General features: G+C 46.2%; 1 protein-coding gene across 1 annotated transcript; it reads left to right on the plus strand.

Annotated features, from left to right (window-relative positions):
• Positions 1-14,882: 14,882 nt before the first annotated feature.
• On the plus strand, positions 14,883-23,216 carry LOC125799395 (putative gustatory receptor clone PTE03). The gene is made up of 2 exons (XM_049475983.1): positions 14,883-15,713; positions 22,761-23,216. The coding sequence occupies exons 1-2, from the start codon at positions 14,975-14,977 to the stop codon at positions 22,964-22,966; spliced, it is 945 nt and encodes a 314-aa protein (XP_049331940.1). The 5' UTR covers positions 14,883-14,974; the 3' UTR covers positions 22,967-23,216.
• The last annotated feature ends 651 nt before the right edge of the window (positions 23,217-23,867 follow it).

The following is a 23,867-nucleotide window of genomic DNA, read 5'->3' on the forward strand; positions in this document are numbered from 1 at the left end:
TAGCAACCGCCTAGCAACCACCTAGCAACCACCTAGCAACCGCCTAGCAACCACCTAGCAACCACCTAGCAACACGTTAGCAACCACCCCGGATACCATAGCAACACCTTAGCAACCGCCTAGCAACACCTTAGCAACCACCTAGCAACCACTTAGCAACACCTTAGCAACCACCCCGGATACCATAGCAACACCTTAGCAACCGCCGAGCAACACCCTAGCAACCATCTAGCAACACCTTAGCAACCACCCCGGATACCATAGCAACACCTTAGCAACCGCCTAGCAACACCCTAGCAACCACCTAGCAACACCTTAGCAACCACCCTGGATACCATAGCAACACCTTAGCAACTGCCTAGCAACACCTTAGCAACCACCTAGCAACCACTTAGCAACACCTTAGCAACCACCACGGATACCATAGCAACACCTTAGCAACCACCTAGCAACCACCTAGCAACCACCTAGCAACACCTTAGCAACCACCCCGGATACCATAGCAACACCTTAGCAACCGCCTAGCAACCACCTAGCAACCACCTAGCAACACCTTAGCAACCACCCCGGATACCATAGCAACACCTTAGCAACCGCCTAGCAACACCTTAGCAACCACCTAGCAACCACCTAGCAACCACCTAGCAACCACCTAGCAACACCTTAGCAACCACCCCAAATACCATAGCAACACCTTAGCAACCGCCTAGCAACACCTTAGCAACCACCTAGCAACACCTTCGCAACCACCTAGTAACCACCTAGCAACACCTTAGCAACCACCCCAGATACCATAGCAACACCTTAGCAACCGCCTAGCAACAGCTTAGCAACCACCTAGCAACATCTTAGCAACCACCCCGGATACCATAGCAACACCTTAGCAACACCTTAGCAGATACCAGCCAGCACTGCAATCACACTCGCAGTTTCTGCAGGAACTGCAATCTAGTTCCACCTGTTTTTTGTCCGGTTAACTAGTGCCGCAGTTTTCGAAATATCGACTTCGTTCAAAAGAGAAAACGTGCGTCCTTATCGGGAATGGTGGGCTTGTATACAGCTTTCCGATCGGAATTACGTTTTTCGTAAAAACTTCGTAAGTACGCGTTTTTTTGCCCATTGAAAATGAATGGGCAGAACTTTGCACGCCCGTGGACGTCGCAATTTTTGAAATACTAAGATGAAACCAATTGAGGACCTGTAGAACTTATTGAGCTCTTTCCGAAAATATGCGTTACGAAAAGTTACGTCGTACGGATTTCGTACGAATGTCGTACGAAGTGGCCCCATTGGAATGAATGGGGCCAATCGGAAGACGGCAGCTAGATCGAAGGACAGGTAGCTAGAACTCCAGTACTGTGAGTGTATGGAGCAGCTATGGGATAAATCAGCGTTAGGTCAAAAGTTTGGACACCCCGGCCCCCCCCCAGTACTGTGTGTAATGGAGCCATGGGTCAAAAGTTTGGACACCCCGGCCCCCCAGTACTGTGTGTAATGGAGCCACGGGTCAAAAGTTTGGACACCCCCGAACGGCCAGAGCAACCTAGCGTGCATAGCTGATTGATGTATTTGCACGTTGCGTAGCAACGTGCAAACACCATTTAATCTAATTTATGCATATAAATCACCTAGCAACCACCTAGAAACACTATAGCAACCACCACAGATACCATAGCAACACCTTAGCAACCGCCTAGCAACACCTTAGCAACCACCTAGCAACCACCTAGCAACACCTTAGCAACCTCCCCGGATACCATAGCAACACCTTAGCAACCGCCTAGCGACACCTTAGCAACACCTTAGCAACCACCCCGGATACCATAGCAACACCTTAGCAACCGCCTAGCAACCGCCTAGCAACACCATAGCAACCACCTAGCAACCATCTAGCAACACCTTAGCAACCACCCCAGATACCATAGCAACACCTTAGCAACCGCCTAGCAACACCCTAGCAACCACCTAGCAACCACCTAGCAACACCTTAGCAACCACCCCGGATACCATAGCAACACCTTAGCAACCGCCTAGCAACACCCTAGCAACCACCTAGCAACCACCTAGCAACACCTTAGCAACCACCCCGGATACCATAGCAACACCTTAGCAACCGCCTAGCAACACCCTAGCAACCACCTAGCAACACCTTAGCAACCACCCCGGATACCATAGCAACACCTTAGCAACCGCCTAGCAACACCCTAGCAACCACCTAGCAACCACCTAGCAACACCTTAGCAACCACCCCGGATACCATAGCAACACCTTAGCAACCGCCTAGCAACACCCTAGCAACCACCTAGCAACCACCTAGCAACACCTTAGCAACCACCCCGGATACCATAGCAACACCTTAGCAACCGCCTAGCAACACCCTAGCAACCACCTAGCAACCACCTAGCAACACCTTAGCAACCACCCCGGATACCATAGCAACACCTTAGCAACCGCCTAGCAACACCCTAGCAACCACCTAGCAACACCTTAGCAACCACCCTGGATACCATAGCAACACCTTAGCAACCGCCTAGCAACACCCTAGCAACCACCTAGCAACCACCTAGCAACACCTTAGCAACCACCCCGGATACCATAGCAACACCTTAGCAACCGCCTAGCAACACCCTAGCAACCACCTAGCAACCACCTAGCAACACCTTAGCAACCACCCCGGATACCATAGCAACACCTTAGCAACCGCCTAGCAACACCCTAGCAACCACCTAGCAACACCTTAGCAACCACCCCGGATACCATAGCAACACCTTAGCAACCGCCTAGCAACAACTTAGCAACCACCTAGCAACCACCTAGCAACACCTTAGCAACCACCCCGGATACCATAGCAACACCTTAGCAACCGCCTAGCAACACCTTAGCAACCACCTAGCAACCAGCTAGCAACACCTTAGCAACCACCCCGGATACCATAGCAACACCTTAGCAACCGCCTAGCAACACCTTAGCAACCACCTAGCAACACCTTAGCAACCACCCCAGATACCATAGCAACACCTTAGCAACCGCCTAGCAACACCTTAGCAACCACCTAGCAACCACTTAGCAACACCTTAGCAACCACCCCGGATACCATAGCCACACCTTAGCAACCACTTAGCAACACCTTAGCAACACCACAGCAGATACCAGCCAGCACTGCAATCACACTCGCAGTTTCTGTAGGAACTGCAATCTAGTTCTTATTATTATTATTATTATTATTATTAGTGTGATTGCAGTAATGCAATCACAGTATTGTTCTTCTTAAGTCTTATTCTTATTATTATTATTATTATTATTAGTGTGATTGCAGTAATGCAATCACAGTATTGTTCTTCTTAAGTCTTATTCTTCTTCTTCTTATTATTATTATTATTATTATTATTCCACCTGTTTTTTGTCCGGTTAACTAGTGCCGCAGTTTTCGAAATATCGACTTCGTTCAAAAGAGAAAACGTGCGTCCATATCGGGAATGGTGGGCTTGTATACAGCTTTCCGATCGGACTTACGTTTTTCGTAAAAACTTCGTAAGTACGCGTTTTTTTGCCCATTGAAAATGAATGGGCAGAACTTTGCACGCCCGTGGACGTCGCAATTTTTGAAATACTAAGATGAAACCAATTGAGGACCTGTAGAACTTATTGAGCTCTTTCTGAAAATATGCGTTACGAAAAGTTACGACGTACGGATTTCGTACGAATGTCGTACGAAGTGGCCCCATTGGAATGAATGGGGCCAATCGGAGGACGGCAGCTAGATCGAAGGACAGGTAGCTAGAACTCCAGTACTGTGTGTAATGGAGCAGCTATGGGATAAATCAGCGTTAGGTCAAAAGTTTGGACACCCCGGCCCCCCAGTACTGTGTGTAATGGAGCCACGGGTCAAAAGTTTGGACACCCCGGCCCCCCAGTACTGTGTGTAATGGAGCCACGGGTCAAAAGTTTGGACACCCCCGAACGGCCAGAGCAACCTAGCGTGCATAGCTGATTGATGTATTTGCACGTTGCGTAGCAACGTGCAAACACCATTTAATCAAATTTATGCATATACATCACCTAGCAACCACCTAGAAACACCATAGCAACCACCCCGGATACCATAGCAACACCTTAGCAACCGCCTAGCAACACCCTAGCAACCACCTAGCAACACCTTAGCAACCACCCCGGATACCATAGCAACACCTTAGCAACCGCCTAGCAACACCCTAGCAACCACCTAGCAACACCTTAGCAACCACCCCGGATACCATAGCAACACCTTAGCAACCGCCTAGCAACACCTTAGCAACCACCTAGCAACACCTTAGCAACCACCCCGGATACCATAGCAACACCTTAGCAACCGCCTAGCAACACCTTAGCAACCACCTAGCAACACCTTAGCAACCACCGCGGATACCATAGCAACACCTTAGCAACCGCCTAGCAACACCCTAGCAACCACCTAGCAACCACCTAGCAACACCTTAGCAACCACCCCGGATACCATAGCAACACCCTAGCAACCACCTAGCAACACCTTAGCAACCACCCCGGATACCATAGCAACACCTTAGCAACCGCCTAGCAACACCTTAGCAACCACCTAGCAACCACCTAGCAACACCTTAGCAACCACCCCGGATACCATAGCAACACCTTAGCAACCGCCTAGCAACACCTTAGCAACCACCTAGCAACCACCTAGCAACACCTTAGCAACCACCCTGGATACCATAGCAACACCTTAGCAACCGCCTAGCAACACCTTAGCAACCACCTAGCAACACCTTAGCAACCACCCCAGATACCATAGCAACATCTTAGCAACCGCCTAGCAACACCTTAGCAACCACCTAGCAACCACTTAGCAACACCTTAGCAACCACCCCGGATACCATAGCCACACCTTAGCAACCACTTAGCAACACCTTAGCAACACCATAGCAGATACCAGCCAGCACTGCAATCACACTCGCAGTTTCTGTAGGAACTGCAATCTAGTTATTATTATTATTCCACCTGTTTTTTGTCCGGTTAACTAGTGCCGCAGTTTTCGAAATATCGACTTCGTTCAAAAGAGAAAACGTGCGTCCATATCGGGAATGGTGGGCTTGTATACAGCTTTCCGATCGGACTTACGTTTTTCGTAAAAACTTCGTAAGTACGCGTTTTTTTGACCATTGAAAATGAATTGGCAGAACTTTGCACGCCCGTGGACGTCGCAATTTTTGAAATACTAAGATGAAACCAATTGAGGACCTGTAGAACTTATTGAGCTCTTTCCGAAAATATGCGTTACGAAAAGTTACGACGTACGGATTTCGTACGAATGTCGTACGAAGTGGCCCCATTGGAATGAATGGGGCCAATCGGAGGACGGCAGCTAGATCGAAGGACAGGTAGCTAGAACTCCAGTACTGTGTGTAATGGAGCAGCTATGGGATAAATCAGCGTTAGGTCAAAAGTTTGGACACCCCGGCCCCCCAGTACTGTGTGTAATGGAGCCATGGGTCAAAAGTTTGGACACCCCGGCCCCCCAGTACTGTGTGTACTGGAGCCACGGGTCAAAAGTTTGGACACCCCCGAACGGCCAGAGCAACCTAGCGTGCATAGCTGATTGATGTATTTGCACGTTGCGTAGCAACGTGCAAACACCATTTAATCTAATTTATGCACATAAATCACCTAGCAACCACCTAGAAACACCATAGCAACCACCACAGATACCATAGCAACACCTTAGCAACCGCCTAACAACACCTTAGCAACCACCTAGCAACCACCTAGCAACACCTTAGCAACCTCCCCGGATACCATAGCAACACCTTAGCAACCGCCTAGCAACACCTTAGCAACCGCATAGCAACCACTTAGCAACACCTTAGCAACCACCCCGGATACCATAGCAACACCTTAGCAACCGCCTAGCAACCACCTAGCAACACCTTAGCAACCACCCAGGATACCATAGCAACACCTTAGCAACCGCCTAGCAACACCTTAGCAACCACCTAGCAACACCTTAGCAACCACCCCGGATACCATAGCAACACCTTAGCAACCGCCTAGCAACACCCTAGCAACCACCTAGCAACCACCTAGCAACACCTTAGCAACCACCCCGGATACCATAGCAACACCTTAGCAACCGCCTAGCAACACCTTAGCAACCACCTAGCAACCACCTAGCAACACCTTAGCAACCACCCTGGATACCATAGCAACACCTTAGCAACCGCCTAGCAACACCCTAGCAACCACCTAGCAACCACCTAGCAACACCTTAGCAACCACCCCGGATACCATAGCAACACCTTAGCAACCGCCTAGCAACACCCTAGCAACCACCTAGCAACCACCTAGCAACACCTTAGCAACCACCCCGGATACCATAGCAACACCTTAGCAACCGCCTAGCAACACTCTAGCAACCACCTAGCAACCACCTAGCAACACCTTAGCAACCACCCCGGATACCATAGCAACACCTTAGCAACCGCCTAGCAACACCTTAGCAACCACGTAGCAACCACTTAGCAACACCTTAGCAACCACCCCGGATACCATAGCAACACCTTAGCAACCGCCTAGCAACACCCTAGCAACCACCTAGCAACACCTTAGCAACCACCCCGGATACCATAGCAACACCTTAGCAACCGCCTAGCAACACCCTAGCAACCACCTAGCAACACCTTAGCAACCACCCCGGATACCATAGCAACACCTTAGCAACCACCTAGCAACACCTTAGCAACCAACCCGGATACCATAGCAACACCTTAGCAACCGCCTAGCAACCATCTAGCAACACCTTAGCAACCACCCCGGATACCATTGCAACACCTTAGCAACCACCTAGCAACACCTTAGCAACCACCTAGCAACCACTTAGCAACACCTTAGCAACCACCCTGGATACGATAGCAACACCTTAGCAACCACTTAGCAACACCTTAGCAACACCATAGCAGATACCAGCCAGCTCTGCAATCACACTCGCAGTTTCTGTAGGAACTGCAATCTAGTTAGTGTGATTGCAGATCACACTATTGATCTTCTTAAGTCTGTTTCTTATTATTATTATTATTATTATTATTATTCCACCTGTTTTTTGTCCGGTTAACTAGTGCCGCAGTTTTCGAAATATCGACTTCGTTCAAAAGAGAAAACGTGCGTCCATATCGGGAATGGTGGGCTTGTATACAGCTTTCCGATCGGACTTACGTTTTTCGTAAAAACTTCGTAAGTACGCGTTTTTTTGCCCATTGAAAATGAATGGGCAGAACTTTGCACGCCCGTGGACGTCGCAATGTTTGAAATACGAAGATGAAACCAATTGAGGACCTGTAGAACTTATTGAGCTCTTTCCGAAAATATGCGTTACGAAAAGTTACGACGTACGGATTTCGTACGAATGTCGTACGAAGTGGCCCCATTGGAATGAATGGGGCCAATCGGAGGACGGCAGCTAGATCGAAGGACAGGTAGCTAGAACTCCAGTACTGTGAGTGTATGGAGCAGCTATGGGATAAAACAGCATTAGGTCAAAAGTTTGGACACCCCGGCCCCCCAGTACTGTATGTAATGGAGCCATGGGTCAAAAGTTTGGACACCCCGGCCCCCCAGTACTGTGTGTAATGGAGCCACGGGTCAAAAGTTTGGACACCCCCGAACGGCCAGAGCAACCTAGCGTGCATAGCTGATTGATGTATTTGCACGTTGCGTAGCAACGTGCAAACACCATTTAATCTAATTTATGCATATAAATCACCTAGCAACCACCTAGAAACACCATAGCAACCACCCCGGATACCCTAGCAACACCTTAGCAACCGCCTAGCAACACCCTAGCAACCACCTAGCAACCACCTAGCAACACCTTAGCAACCATCCCGGATACCATAGCAACACCTTAGCAACCGCCTAGCAACACCCTAGCAACCACCTAGCAACCACCTAGCAACACCTTAGCAACCACCCCGGATACCATAGCAACACCTTAGCAACCGCCTAGCAACACCTTAGCAACCACCTAGCAAACACCTAGCAACACCTTAGCAACCACCCCGGATACCATAGCAACACCTTAGCAACCGCCTAGCAACACCTTAGCAACCACCTAGCAACCACCTAGCAACACCTTAGCAACCACCCCGGATACCATAGCAACACCTTAGCAACCGCCTAGCAACACCTTAGCAACCACCTAGCAACCACCTAGCAACACCTTAGCAACCACCCCGGATACCATAGCAACACCTTAGCAACCGCCTAGCAACACCCTAGCAACCACCTAGCAACCACCTAGCAACACCTTAGCAACCACCCCGGATACCATAGCAACACCTTAGCAACCGCCTAGCAACACCCTAGCAACCACCTAGCAACCACCTAGCAACACCTTAGCAACCACCCCGGATACCATAGCAACACCTTAGCAACCGCCTAGCAACACCCTAGCAAACACCTAGCAACCACCTAGCAACACCTTAGCAACCACCCAAGATACCATAGCAACACCTTAGCAACCGCCTAGCAACACCCTAGCAACCACCTAGCAACCACCTAGCAACACCTTAGCAACCACCCCGGATACCATAGCAACACCTTAGCAACCGCCTAGCAACACCCTAGCAACCACCTAGCAACCACCTAGCAACACCTTAGCAACCACCCCGGATACCATAGCAACACCTTAGCAACCGCCTAGCAACACCCTAGCAACCACCTAGCAACCACCTAGCAACACCTTAGCAACCACACCGGATACCATAGCAACATCTTAGCAACCGCCTAGCAACACCCTAGCAACCACCTAGCAACCACCTAGCAACACCTTAGCAACCACCCAAGATACCATAGCAACACCTTAGCAACCGCCTAGCAACACCCTAGCAACCACCTAGCAACCACCTAGCAACACCTTAGCAACCACCCCGGATACCATAGCAACACCTTAGCAACCACCTAGCAACCACCTAGCAACCACCTAGCAACACCTTAGCAACCACCCCAAATACCATAGCAACACCTTAGCAACCGCCTAGCAACACCTTAGCAACCGCCTAGCAACACCTTAGCAACCACCTAGTAACCACCTAGCAACACCTTAGCAAGCACCCCAGATACCATAGCAACACCTTAGCAACCGCCTATCAACACCTTAGCAACCGCCTAGCAACACCTTAGCAACCACCTAGTAACCACCTAGCAACACCTTAGCAACCACCCCGGATACCATAGCAACACCTTAGCAACACCTTAGCAGATACCAGCCAGCACTGCAATCACACTCGCAGTTTCTGCAGGAACTGCAATCTAGTTATTATTATTATTCCACCTGTTTTTTGTCCGGTTAACTAGTGCCGCAGTTTTCGAAATATCGACTTCGTTCAAAAGAGAAAACGTGCGTCCATATCGGGAATGGTGGGCTTGTATACAGCTTTCCGATCGGACTTACGTTTTTCGTAAAAACTTCGTAAGTACGCGTTTTTTTGACCATTGAAAATGAATGGGCAGAACTTTGCACGCCCGTGGACGTCGCAATTTTTGAAATACGAAGATGAAACCAATTGAGGACCTGTAGAACTTATTGAGCTCTTTCCGAAAATATGCGTTACGAAAAGTTACGACGTACGGATTTCGTACGAATGTCGTACGAAGTGGCCCCATTGGAATGAATGGGGCCAATCGGAGGACGGCAGCTAGATCGAAGGACAGGTAGCTAGAACTCCAGTACTGTGAGTGTATGGAGCAGCTATGGGATAAATCAGCGTTAGGTCAAAAGTTTGGACACCCCGGCCCCCCCCCAGTACTGTGTGTAATGGAGCCATGGGTCAAAAGTTTGGACACCCCGGCCCCCCAGTACTGTGTGTAATGGAGCCACGGGTCAAAAGTTTGGACACCCCCGAACGGCCAGAGCAACCTAGCGTGCATAGCTGATTGATGTATTTGCACGTTGCGTAGCAACGTGCAAACACCATTTAATCTAATTGATGTATATACATCACCTAGCAACCACCTAGAAACACCATAGCAACCACCCCGGATACCATAGCAACACCTTAGCAACCGCCTAGCAACACCCTAGCAACCACCTAGCAACCACCTAGCAACACCTTGGCAACCATCCCGGATACCATAGCAACACCTTAGCAACCGCCTAGCAACACCCTAGCAACCACCTAGCAACCACCTAGCAACACCTTAGCAACCACCCCAGATACCATAGCAACACCTTAGCAACCGCCTGGCAACACCTTAGCAACCACCTAGCAACCACCTAGCAACACCTTAGTAACCACCCCAGATACCATAGCAACACCTTAGCAACCGCCTAGCAACACCTTAGCAACCACCTACCAACCACTTAGCAACACCTTAGCAACCACCCCGGATACCATAGCAACACCTTAGCAACCGCCTAGCAACACCCTAGCAACCACCTAGCAACCACCTAGCAACACCTTAGCAACCACCCCGGATACCATAGCAACACCTTAGCAACCGCCTAGCAACCGCCTAGCAACACCCTAGCAACCACCTAGCAACCACCTAGCAACACCTTAGCAACTACCCCGGATACCATAGCAACACCTTAGTAACCGCCTAGCAACACCCTAGCAACCACCTAGCAACCACCTAGCAACACCTTAGCAACCACCCCGGATACCATAGCAACACCTTAGCAACCGCCTAGCAACACCCTAGCAACCACCTAGCAACCACCTAGCAACACCTTAGCAACCACCCCAGATACCATAGCAACACCTTAGCAACCGCCTAGCAACACCTTAGCAACCACCTAGCAACACCTTAGCAACCACCCCGGATACCATAGCAACACCTTAGCAACCACCCCGGATACCATAGCAACACCTTAGCAACCGCCTAGCAACACCCTAGCAACCACCTAGCAACACCTTAGCAACCACCCCGGATACCATAGCAACACCTTAGCAACCGCCTAGCAACACCTTAGCAACCACCTACCAACCACTTAGCAACACCTTAGCAACCACCCCGGATACCATAGCAACACCTTAGCAACCGCCTAGCAACACCCTAGCAACCACCTAGCAACCACCTAGCAACACCTTAGCAACCACCCCGGATACCATAGCAACACCTTAGCAACCACCTAGCAACCGCCTAGCAACACCCTAGCAACCACCTAGCAACCACCTAGCAACACCTTAGCAACCACCCCGGATACCATAGCAACACCTTAGTAACCGCCTAGCAACACCCTAGCAACCACCTAGCAACCACCTAGCAACACCTTAGCAACCACCCCGGATACCATAGCAACACCTTAGCAACCGCCTAGCAACACCCTAGCAACCACCTAGCAACCACCTAGCAACACCTTAGCAACCACCCCAGATACCATAGCAACACCTTAGCAACCGCCTAGCAACACCTTAGCAACCACCTAGCAACACCTTAGCAACCACCCCGGATACCATAGCAACACCTTAGCAACCACCCCGGATACCATAGCAACACCTTAGCAACCGCCTAGCAACACCCTAGCAACCACCTAGCAACACCTTAGCAACCACCCCGGATACCATAGCAACACCTTAGCAACCGCCTAGCAACACCCTAGCAACCACCTAGCAACACCTTAGCAACCACCCCGGATACCATAGCAACACCTTAGCAACCGCCTAGCAACACCCTAGCAACCACCTAGCAACACCTTAGCAACCATCCTGGATACCATAGCAACACCTTAGCAACCGCCTAGCAATACCTTAGCAACCACCTAGCAACATCTTAGCAACCACCCCGGATACCACAGCAACACCTTAGCAACCACCTAGCAACACCTTAGCAACCACCTAGCAACACCTTAGCAGATACCAGCCAGCACTGCAATCACACTCGCAGTTTCTGCAGGAACTGCAATCTAGTTTTCTCTGTTATCTCCTGTTTTGAGGTTATCAATAACCGACTAGAAAAAAGTGTACCTCATATCGCTTCTATGATGATGTCAATGGCAATTCTGGTTATTCTTCCTCTGTTTAATCCTGTTATTTATGGACTGAAACTGCAGGAGATCAAGAAAAGGATTAAAACACTGTTTTTAGGGAAAAAGAGGATATCGTTTAGATTATAAGGGCAAATATGGCAAATATTTTAAATTATTTAACCCCTTAAAATGACTTGTCCTGTATACAGGCTACAGGTGTTGGTGATACAAAACCCTTTTTTCTGCAGTAAAATAACTTTAAAAAAAATTGCCTGTTTTCTCTCTAATTCACTTAATGATTCTAGATCAGTAAATCTGAATTTAGGAATCAACCCAAATTCTGCAGGTTTGAAAATAGAGGTAAAACTAGACAAACCTAATAAAACTAAAGGTTTGGAGGACAGGAACTGTTTGACTTGTATTCAAAAATATATATTGATTTTAAAATAAAGTTCAGGAAAGAGACAATTTTATGATTTTATAGATAATATTTTGACATTGGCAGATTTACTTAATTAATATTTTTTTACATATATTTTCTATTACAATTACAATTATGATTTTCAGTTCCTTATCAAACATATCAAAGCTTTTTATTTAATGCTTGAATAGAAATCCTTAAGATTTAGTGGTGTAATATTAGGCAGAAAATTGATAGAAATCCTCGCCTGATAAGGGGTTAATTGACTTGTTGTTTTGATGATAATATACAGTGCCCTCCATAATTATTGGCACCCCTGGTTAAGATGTGTTCTTTAGCTTCTCATAAATTGAGTTTTGTTCAAAATAATATAGGACCACGATGGGAAAAAAGTAAAATACAACCTTTAACTCAAGTAAATTTTAAGGGGGAAATAAAATCCCTGACTAAGAAATAATTATTCTTCATAAAATCACCTGTTCCACAATTATTGGCACCCCTAACAATTCTTAGGAAATAAATGTAATAAAAGTATTTCTGTCACTTCTACAGTAGTTTACGAAGTTGATCAGAGTATGTAGGAACATTTAATTAGTAATTCACAACTTCCTGTTTCCCTGGGGTATAAATATGACGTGACACAGAGGCCATTTATCTTCAACATGGGAAAGACAAAGGAACATACCATTCAAGTGAGGCAGATGTGTGTTGACCTTCACAAGTCAGGCAATGGCTACAAGAAAATCGCTACTCGCCTACACCTGTCCATATCTACTGTCAGAGGAATTATTAAGAAGTTTAAAACAACTGGAACAGTGGTAAACAAGCCTGGACGAGGACGCAAGTTTATTTTGCCACCACGCACAGTGAGGAGGATGATAAGAGAAATTGTAATGAACACAGTTACACAAGAAGTTTTTTGGTATCACTTTCTATGAATGTCATCTGTATTAGACTCTATAAACACATTTGTAACATATTATTATGCATTTATAAGCCATTATAAACCTGGCTATAAATATTCTCGTGATTATAATACTTATGTTAAAAACAAACTTTATTTTTTTACTGGGGAATACATTGAGGGTGGCCCTCATTTACAATGCAGCCGATCCTTTAGAGTTTAAAAGGGATTAAAAACATTTAATAATAAATTAAAAATAATAAGAACCAAATAGTCAAAATAATAAATTGAAGAAATACTAAGTTTAAAACAGCATTTGATATAGACTAATACAATTTATATGTAAAAAGAAGAAAAAAATAGAATATTCTAAAAGACCATAAAAACAAATTGACACATACAAACTAAATAATTTATAAAATATAAAATAACGAATTATTAACTGATATATATATATATATGTATATATATATATATATAGCAAGTAAAAGCAGGGCCTAAGTTGGTACACATTGTATCATCACTGTCCAAACAAGTATATCCATTTTTGTAGATTTTGTACTTTTTACTACATACAGCTCTGAAAAAAATGAAAAGACCACTTCAGTTTCTGAATCAGTTTCTCTGATTTTGCTATTTATAGGTTCATGTTTGAGTAAAATAAACATTGTTGTTTTATTTTATAAACTACAAACAACATTTCTCCCAAATTCCAAATAAAATATTGTCATTTAGAGCATTTATTATAGAAAATGAGAAATGGCTGAAATAACAAGAAAGATGCAAAGCTTTCAGACCTCAAATAATGCAAAGAAAACAAGTTAATATTCATAAATTTTAAGAGTTCAGAAATCAATATTTGGAGGAACAACCTTGGTTTTTAATCCCAGTTTTGTTTTTTCATGCATGTTGGCATCATGTTCTCCTCCACCAGTCTTACACACTGCTTTTGGATAACTTTATGCTGCTTTACTCCTGGTGCAAAAATTCAAGCAGTTCAGTTTGGTGGTTTGATGGCTTGTGATCATCCATCTTCCTCTTGATTATATTCCAGAGGTTTTTAATTTGGATAAATCAAAGAAAATCATCATTTTTAAGTGCTCTCTTATTTTTTTCCCAAAGCTGTATGTAAGTCTCTTTGGATGAAAGTGTTGGCTATGTAATTAAAAAATAAAATACCTGACGACCGTGGTGAAGAGATTGTGGCCTTGTGGATGATTCGTGTATATGTGATGAATGGGAAGGTTAGGTGATTGGATCATAAACTAATTGTAAGGGAATGGGAATGAGCCCTAAGTAAACCTCCAGTTGTTATAGGCATATAAATTTGGCAATTAATGTGTCATCTTCTTATTGTGTGCTACATCATCTTCCATTGTCTTTTTTTCCCATTGTCTACTTTATTCCGTAGAGATTTAAAGCTAAGTCGTTGTTTGTTTCACAATGGAAGGAAGGGCCAGGATCTGTCAATCATTCAGTGATGCAGATGAACACTGATATATAATATTTAAACACAGAAGAAGAAATGTATTTAGCATAGCATTACTGTACAGCAGCAGTACATGCTTATTTTTTGATGGCTACTAAATGATGCTTGACTCTTGAGTGGATGTAAAACTCAAACCAGACATATCTAATCCTATTGATATTGATGGGATATTTTATTTCATATTGAGTACTCATGAATGATTCAACGGCTGTCACTTACATACTATTGGAGGGTCATATAGAGCTGGAAAAGTACAGATATGTTTATTTTATCATTTCTTTTACAGTGTATTTGCTGATCGTATGCTTCAATGCTGGTGTCATCTTCATTGTGCTCACGGATAAGAAACTGCATGAGCCGATGTACATTTTCATCACTGCTTTACTTCTGAACTCTTTGTTTGGAACCACTGTGATTTATCCCAAACTTCTGAGTGACCTTCTGTCTGAAAGACCAGGAATTTCTTATGAAGGATGTCTGATTCAAGCTTTTTGCATTTATACAGTTGCGTTAACAGAGTTTACACTGTTATCAGCTATGGCCTACGACAGATACGTGTCCATATGTAAACCTTTACAGTACCCGACTCTTATGAACATGTCTACTGTCAGAAAACTCTTATTCATCTGCTGGTTTGTTCCTTTCTGTGAAATTGGAATATTGGTCATTTTAACCTACAGACTGAAACTGTGTCGATTTAAACTGGAGAGAATCTACTGCAGTAATTACGCCATTGTTAAATTAAGCTGCGGAGACACGACTGTAAATAATTTATACGGGATATTTATTACAGTCATTGCTGTGATTCCACCTGTGATCTTTATAATCTTCTCCTATGTCAGAATTCTCTCTGTCTGTTTAAAGAACTCAAAGGAATTCAGGAGAAAAGCTCTGCAGACCTGCTTCCCTCATCTCATTGCATTAATCATTAGTGTGATTGCAGTAATGCAATCACAGTATTGTTCTTCTTAAGTCTTATTAGTGTGATTGCAGTAATGCAATCACAGTACTGATCTTCTTAAGTCTTATTCTTCTTCTTCTTCTTCTTCTTCTTCTTCTTCTTATTATTATTCCACCTGTTTTTTGTCCGGTTAACTAGTGCCGCAGTTTTCGAAATATCGACTTCGTTCAAAAGAGAAAACGTGCGTCCTTATCGGGAATGGTGGGCTTGTATACAGCTTTCCGATCGGAATTACGTTTTTCGTAAAAACTTCGTAAGTACGCGTTTTTTTGACCATTGAAAATGAATTGGCAGAACTTTGCACGCCCGTGGACGTCGCAATTTTTGAAATACTAAGATGAAACCAATTGAGGACCTGTAGAACTTATTGAGCTCTTTCCGAAAATATGCGTTACGAAAAGTTACGACGTACGGATTTCGTACGAATGTCGTACGAAGTGGCCCCATTGGAATGAATGGGGCCAATCGGAGGACGGCAGCTAGATCGAAGGACAGGTAGCTAGAACTCCAGTACTGTGTGTAATGGAGCAGCTATGGGATAAATCAGCGTTAGGTCAAAAGTTTGGACACCCCGGCCCCCCAGTACTGTGTGTAATGGAGCCATGGGTCAAAAGTTTGGACACCCCGGCCCCCCAGTACTGTGTGTACTGGAGCCACGGGTCAAAAGTTTGGACACCCCCGAACGGCCAGAGCAACCTAGCGTGCATAGCTGATTGATGTATTTGCACGTTGCGTAGCAACGTGCAAACACCATTTAATCTAATTTATGCACATAAATCACCTAGCAACCACCTAGAAACACCATAGCAACCACCACAGATACCATAGCAACACCTTAGCAACCGCCTAACAACACCTTAGCAACCACCTAGCAACCACCTAGCAACACCTTAGCAACCTCCCCGGATACCATAGCAACACCTTAGCAACCGCCTAGCAACACCTTAGCAACCGCATAGCAACCACTTAGCAACACCTTAGCAACCACCCCGGATACCATAGCAACACCTTAGCAACCGCCTAGCAACCACCTAGCAACACCTTAGCAACCACCCAGGATACCATAGCAACACCTTAGCAACCGCCTAGCAACACCTTAGCAACCACCTAGCAACACCTTAGCAACCACCCCGGATACCATAGCAACACCTTAGCAACCGCCTAGCAACACCCTAGCAACCACCTAGCAACCACCTAGCAACACCTTAGCAACCACCCCGGATACCATAGCAACACCTTAGCAACCGCCTAGCAACACCTTAGCAACCACCTAGCAACCACCTAGCAACACCTTAGCAACCACCCTGGATACCATAGCAACACCTTAGCAACCGCCTAGCAACACCCTAGCAACCACCTAGCAACCACCTAGCAACACCTTAGCAACCACCCCGGATACCATAGCAACACCTTAGCAACCGCCTAGCAACACCCTAGCAACCACCTAGCAACCACCTAGCAACACCTTAGCAACCACCCCGGATACCATAGCAACACCTTAGCAACCGCCTAGCAACACTCTAGCAACCACCTAGCAACCACCTAGCAACACCTTAGCAACCACCCCGGATACCATAGCAACACCTTAGCAACCGCCTAGCAACACCTTAGCAACCACGTAGCAACCACTTAGCAACACCTTAGCAACCACCCCGGATACCATAGCAACACCTTAGCAACCGCCTAGCAACACCCTAGCAACCACCTAGCAACACCTTAGCAACCACCCCGGATACCATAGCAACACCTTAGCAACCGCCTAGCAACACCCTAGCAACCACCTAGCAACACCTTAGCAACCACCCCGGATACCATAGCAACACCTTAGCAACCACCTAGCAACACCTTAGCAACCAACCCGGATACCATAGCAACACCTTAGCAACCGCCTAGCAACCATCTAGCAACACCTTAGCAACCACCCCGGATACCATTGCAACACCTTAGCAACCACCTAGCAACACCTTAGCAACCACCTAGCAACCACTTAGCAACACCTTAGCAACCACCCTGGATACGATAGCAACACCTTAGCAACCACTTAGCAACACCTTAGCAACACCATAGCAGATACCAGCCAGCTCTGCAATCACACTCGCAGTTTCTGTAGGAACTGCAATCTAGTTAGTGTGATTGCAGATCACACTATTGATCTTCTTAAGTCTGTTTCTTATTATTATTATTATTATTATTATTATTCCACCTGTTTTTTGTCCGGTTAACTAGTGCCGCAGTTTTCGAAATATCGACTTCGTTCAAAAGAGAAAACGTGCGTCCATATCGGGAATGGTGGGCTTGTATACAGCTTTCCGATCGGACTTACGTTTTTCGTAAAAACTTCGTAAGTACGCGTTTTTTTGCCCATTGAAAATGAATGGGCAGAACTTTGCACGCCCGTGGACGTCGCAATGTTTGAAATACGAAGATGAAACCAATTGAGGACCTGTAGAACTTATTGAGCTCTTTCCGAAAATATGCGTTACGAAAAGTTACGACGTACGGATTTCGTACGAATGTCGTACGAAGTGGCCCCATTGGAATGAATGGGGCCAATCGGAGGACGGCAGCTAGATCGAAGGACAGGTAGCTAGAACTCCAGTACTGTGAGTGTATGGAGCAGCTATGGGATAAAACAGCATTAGGTCAAAAGTTTGGACACCCCGGCCCCCCAGTACTGTATGTAATGGAGCCATGGGTCAAAAGTTTGGACACCCCGGCCCCCCAGTACTGTGTGTAATGGAGCCACGGGTCAAAAGTTTGGACACCCCCGAACGGCCAGAGCAACCTAGCGTGCATAGCTGATTGATGTATTTGCACGTTGCGTAGCAACGTGCAAACACCATTTAATCTAATTTATGCATATAAATCACCTAGCAACCACCTAGAAACACCATAGCAACCACCCCGGATACCCTAGCAACACCTTAGCAACCGCCTAGCAACACCCTAGCAACCACCTAGCAACCACCTAGCAACACCTTAGCAACCATCCCGGATACCATAGCAACACCTTAGCAACCGCCTAGCAACACCCTAGCAACCACCTAGCAACCACCTAGCAACACCTTAGCAACCACCCCGGATACCATAGCAACACCTTAGCAACCGCCTAGCAACACCTTAGCAACCACCTAGCAAACACCTAGCAACACCTTAGCAACCACCCCGGATACCATAGCAACACCTTAGCAACCGCCTAGCAACACCTTAGCAACCACCTAGCAACCACCTAGCAACACCTTAGCAACCACCCCGGATACCATAGCAACACCTTAGCAACCGCCTAGCAACACCTTAGCAACCACCTAGCAACCACCTAGCAACACCTTAGCAACCACCCCGGATACCATAGCAACACCTTAGCAACCGCCTAGCAACACCCTAGCAACCACCTAGCAACCACCTAGCAACACCTTAGCAACCACCCCGGATACCATAGCAACACCTTAGCAACCGCCTAGCAACACCCTAGCAACCACCTAGCAACCACCTAGCAACACCTTAGCAACCACCCCGGATACCATAGCAACACCTTAGCAACCGCCTAGCAACACCCTAGCAAACACCTAGCAACCACCTAGCAACACCTTAGCAACCACCCAAGATACCATAGCAACACCTTAGCAACCGCCTAGCAACACCCTAGCAACCACCTAGCAACCACCTAGCAACACCTTAGCAACCACCCCGGATACCATAGCAACACCTTAGCAACCGCCTAGCAACACCCTAGCAACCACCTAGCAACCACCTAGCAACACCTTAGCAACCACCCCGGATACCATAGCAACACCTTAGCAACCGCCTAGCAACACCCTAGCAACCACCTAGCAACCACCTAGCAACACCTTAGCAACCACACCGGATACCATAGCAACATCTTAGCAACCGCCTAGCAACACCCTAGCAACCACCTAGCAACCACCTAGCAACACCTTAGCAACCACCCAAGATACCATAGCAACACCTTAGCAACCGCCTAGCAACACCCTAGCAACCACCTAGCAACCACCTAGCAACACCTTAGCAACCACCCCGGATACCATAGCAACACCTTAGCAACCACCTAGCAACCACCTAGCAACCACCTAGCAACACCTTAGCAACCACCCCAAATACCATAGCAACACCTTAGCAACCGCCTAGCAACACCTTAGCAACCGCCTAGCAACACCTTAGCAACCACCTAGTAACCACCTAGCAACACCTTAGCAAGCACCCCAGATACCATAGCAACACCTTAGCAACCGCCTATCAACACCTTAGCAACCGCCTAGCAACACCTTAGCAACCACCTAGTAACCACCTAGCAACACCTTAGCAACCACCCCGGATACCATAGCAACACCTTAGCAACACCTTAGCAGATACCAGCCAGCACTGCAATCACACTCGCAGTTTCTGCAGGAACTGCAATCTAGTTATTATTATTATTCCACCTGTTTTTTGTCCGGTTAACTAGTGCCGCAGTTTTCGAAATATCGACTTCGTTCAAAAGAGAAAACGTGCGTCCATATCGGGAATGGTGGGCTTGTATACAGCTTTCCGATCGGACTTACGTTTTTCGTAAAAACTTCGTAAGTACGCGTTTTTTTGACCATTGAAAATGAATGGGCAGAACTTTGCACGCCCGTGGACGTCGCAATTTTTGAAATACGAAGATGAAACCAATTGAGGACCTGTAGAACTTATTGAGCTCTTTCCGAAAATATGCGTTACGAAAAGTTACGACGTACGGATTTCGTACGAATGTCGTACGAAGTGGCCCCATTGGAATGAATGGGGCCAATCGGAGGACGGCAGCTAGATCGAAGGACAGGTAGCTAGAACTCCAGTACTGTGAGTGTATGGAGCAGCTATGGGATAAATCAGCGTTAGGTCAAAAGTTTGGACACCCCGGCCCCCCCCCAGTACTGTGTGTAATGGAGCCATGGGTCAAAAGTTTGGACACCCCGGCCCCCCAGTACTGTGTGTAATGGAGCCACGGGTCAAAAGTTTGGACACCCCCGAACGGCCAGAGCAACCTAGCGTGCATAGCTGATTGATGTATTTGCACGTTGCGTAGCAACGTGCAAACACCATTTAATCTAATTGATGTATATACATCACCTAGCAACCACCTAGAAACACCATAGCAACCACCCCGGATACCATAGCAACACCTTAGCAACCGCCTAGCAACACCCTAGCAACCACCTAGCAACCACCTAGCAACACCTTGGCAACCATCCCGGATACCATAGCAACACCTTAGCAACCGCCTAGCAACACCCTAGCAACCACCTAGCAACCACCTAGCAACACCTTAGCAACCACCCCAGATACCATAGCAACACCTTAGCAACCGCCTGGCAACACCTTAGCAACCACCTAGCAACCACCTAGCAACACCTTAGTAACCACCCCAGATACCATAGCAACACCTTAGCAACCGCCTAGCAACACCTTAGCAACCACCTACCAACCACTTAGCAACACCTTAGCAACCACCCCGGATACCATAGCAACACCTTAGCAACCGCCTAGCAACACCCTAGCAACCACCTAGCAACCACCTAGCAACACCTTAGCAACCACCCCGGATACCATAGCAACACCTTAGCAACCGCCTAGCAACCGCCTAGCAACACCCTAGCAACCACCTAGCAACCACCTAGCAACACCTTAGCAACTACCCCGGATACCATAGCAACACCTTAGTAACCGCCTAGCAACACCCTAGCAACCACCTAGCAACCACCTAGCAACACCTTAGCAACCACCCCGGATACCATAGCAACACCTTAGCAACCGCCTAGCAACACCCTAGCAACCACCTAGCAACCACCTAGCAACACCTTAGCAACCACCCCAGATACCATAGCAACACCTTAGCAACCGCCTAGCAACACCTTAGCAACCACCTAGCAACACCTTAGCAACCACCCCGGATACCATAGCAACACCTTAGCAACCACCCCGGATACCATAGCAACACCTTAGCAACCGCCTAGCAACACCCTAGCAACCACCTAGCAACACCTTAGCAACCACCCCGGATACCATAGCAACACCTTAGCAACCGCCTAGCAACACCTTAGCAACCACCTACCAACCACTTAGCAACACCTTAGCAACCACCCCGGATACCATAGCAACACCTTAGCAACCGCCTAGCAACACCCTAGCAACCACCTAGCAACCACCTAGCAACACCTTAGCAACCACCCCGGATACCATAGCAACACCTTAGCAACCACCTAGCAACCGCCTAGCAACACCCTAGCAACCACCTAGCAACCACCTAGCAACACCTTAGCAACCACCCCGGATACCATAGCAACACCTTAGTAACCGCCTAGCAACACCCTAGCAACCACCTAGCAACCACCTAGCAACACCTTAGCAACCACCCCGGATACCATAGCAACACCTTAGCAACCGCCTAGCAACACCCTAGCAACCACCTAGCAACCACCTAGCAACACCTTAGCAACCACCCCAGATACCATAGCAACACCTTAGCAACCGCCTAGCAACACCTTAGCAACCACCTAGCAACACCTTAGCAACCACCCCGGATACCATAGCAACACCTTAGCAACCACCCCGGATACCATAGCAACACCTTAGCAACCGCCTAGCAACACCCTAGCAACCACCTAGCAACACCTTAGCAACCACCCCGGATACCATAGCAACACCTTAGCAACCGCCTAGCAACACCCTAGCAACCACCTAGCAACACCTTAGCAACCACCCCGGATACCATAGCAACACCTTAGCAACCGCCTAGCAACACCCTAGCAACCACCTAGCAACACCTTAGCAACCATCCTGGATACCATAGCAACACCTTAGCAACCGCCTAGCAATACCTTAGCAACCACCTAGCAACATCTTAGCAACCACCCCGGATACCACAGCAACACCTTAGCAACCACCTAGCAACACCTTAGCAACCACCTAGCAACACCTTAGCAGATACCAGCCAGCACTGCAATCACACTCGCAGTTTCTGCAGGAACTGCAATCTAGTTTTCTCTGTTATCTCCTGTTTTGAGGTTATCAATAACCGACTAGAAAAAAGTGTACCTCATATCGCTTCTATGATGATGTCAATGGCAATTCTGGTTATTCTTCCTCTGTTTAATCCTGTTATTTATGGACTGAAACTGCAGGAGATCAAGAAAAGGATTAAAACACTGTTTTTAGGGAAAAAGAGGATATCGTTTAGATTATAAGGGCAAATATGGCAAATATTTTAAATTATTTAACCCCTTAAAATGACTTGTCCTGTATACAGGCTACAGGTGTTGGTGATACAAAACCCTTTTTTCTGCAGTAAAATAACTTTAAAAAAAATTGCCTGTTTTCTCTCTAATTCACTTAATGATTCTAGATCAGTAAATCTGAATTTAGGAATCAACCCAAATTCTGCAGGTTTGAAAATAGAGGTAAAACTAGACAAACCTAATAAAACTAAAGGTTTGGAGGACAGGAACTGTTTGACTTGTATTCAAAAATATATATTGATTTTAAAATAAAGTTCAGGAAAGAGACAATTTTATGATTTTATAGATAATATTTTGACATTGGCAGATTTACTTAATTAATATTTTTTTACATATATTTTCTATTACAATTACAATTATGATTTTCAGTTCCTTATCAAACATATCAAAGCTTTTTATTTAATGCTTGAATAGAAATCCTTAAGATTTAGTGGTGTAATATTAGGCAGAAAATTGATAGAAATCCTCGCCTGATAAGGGGTTAATTGACTTGTTGTTTTGATGATAATATACAGTGCCCTCCATAATTATTGGCACCCCTGGTTAAGATGTGTTCTTTAGCTTCTCATAAATTGAGTTTTGTTCAAAATAATATAGGACCACGATGGGAAAAAAGTAAAATACAACCTTTAACTCAAGTAAATTTTAAGGGGGAAATAAAATCCCTGACTAAGAAATAATTATTCTTCATAAAATCACCTGTTCCACAATTATTGGCACCCCTAACAATTCTTAGGAAATAAATGTAATAAAAGTATTTCTGTCACTTCTACAGTAGTTTACGAAGTTGATCAGAGTATGTAGGAACATTTAATTAGTAATTCACAACTTCCTGTTTCCCTGGGGTATA

Source organism: Astyanax mexicanus, chromosome 3 (genome assembly GCF_023375975.1).
Source record: "Astyanax mexicanus isolate ESR-SI-001 chromosome 3, AstMex3_surface, whole genome shotgun sequence".
Classification (NCBI taxonomy): Eukaryota; Metazoa; Chordata; class Actinopteri; order Characiformes; family Acestrorhamphidae; genus Astyanax; species Astyanax mexicanus.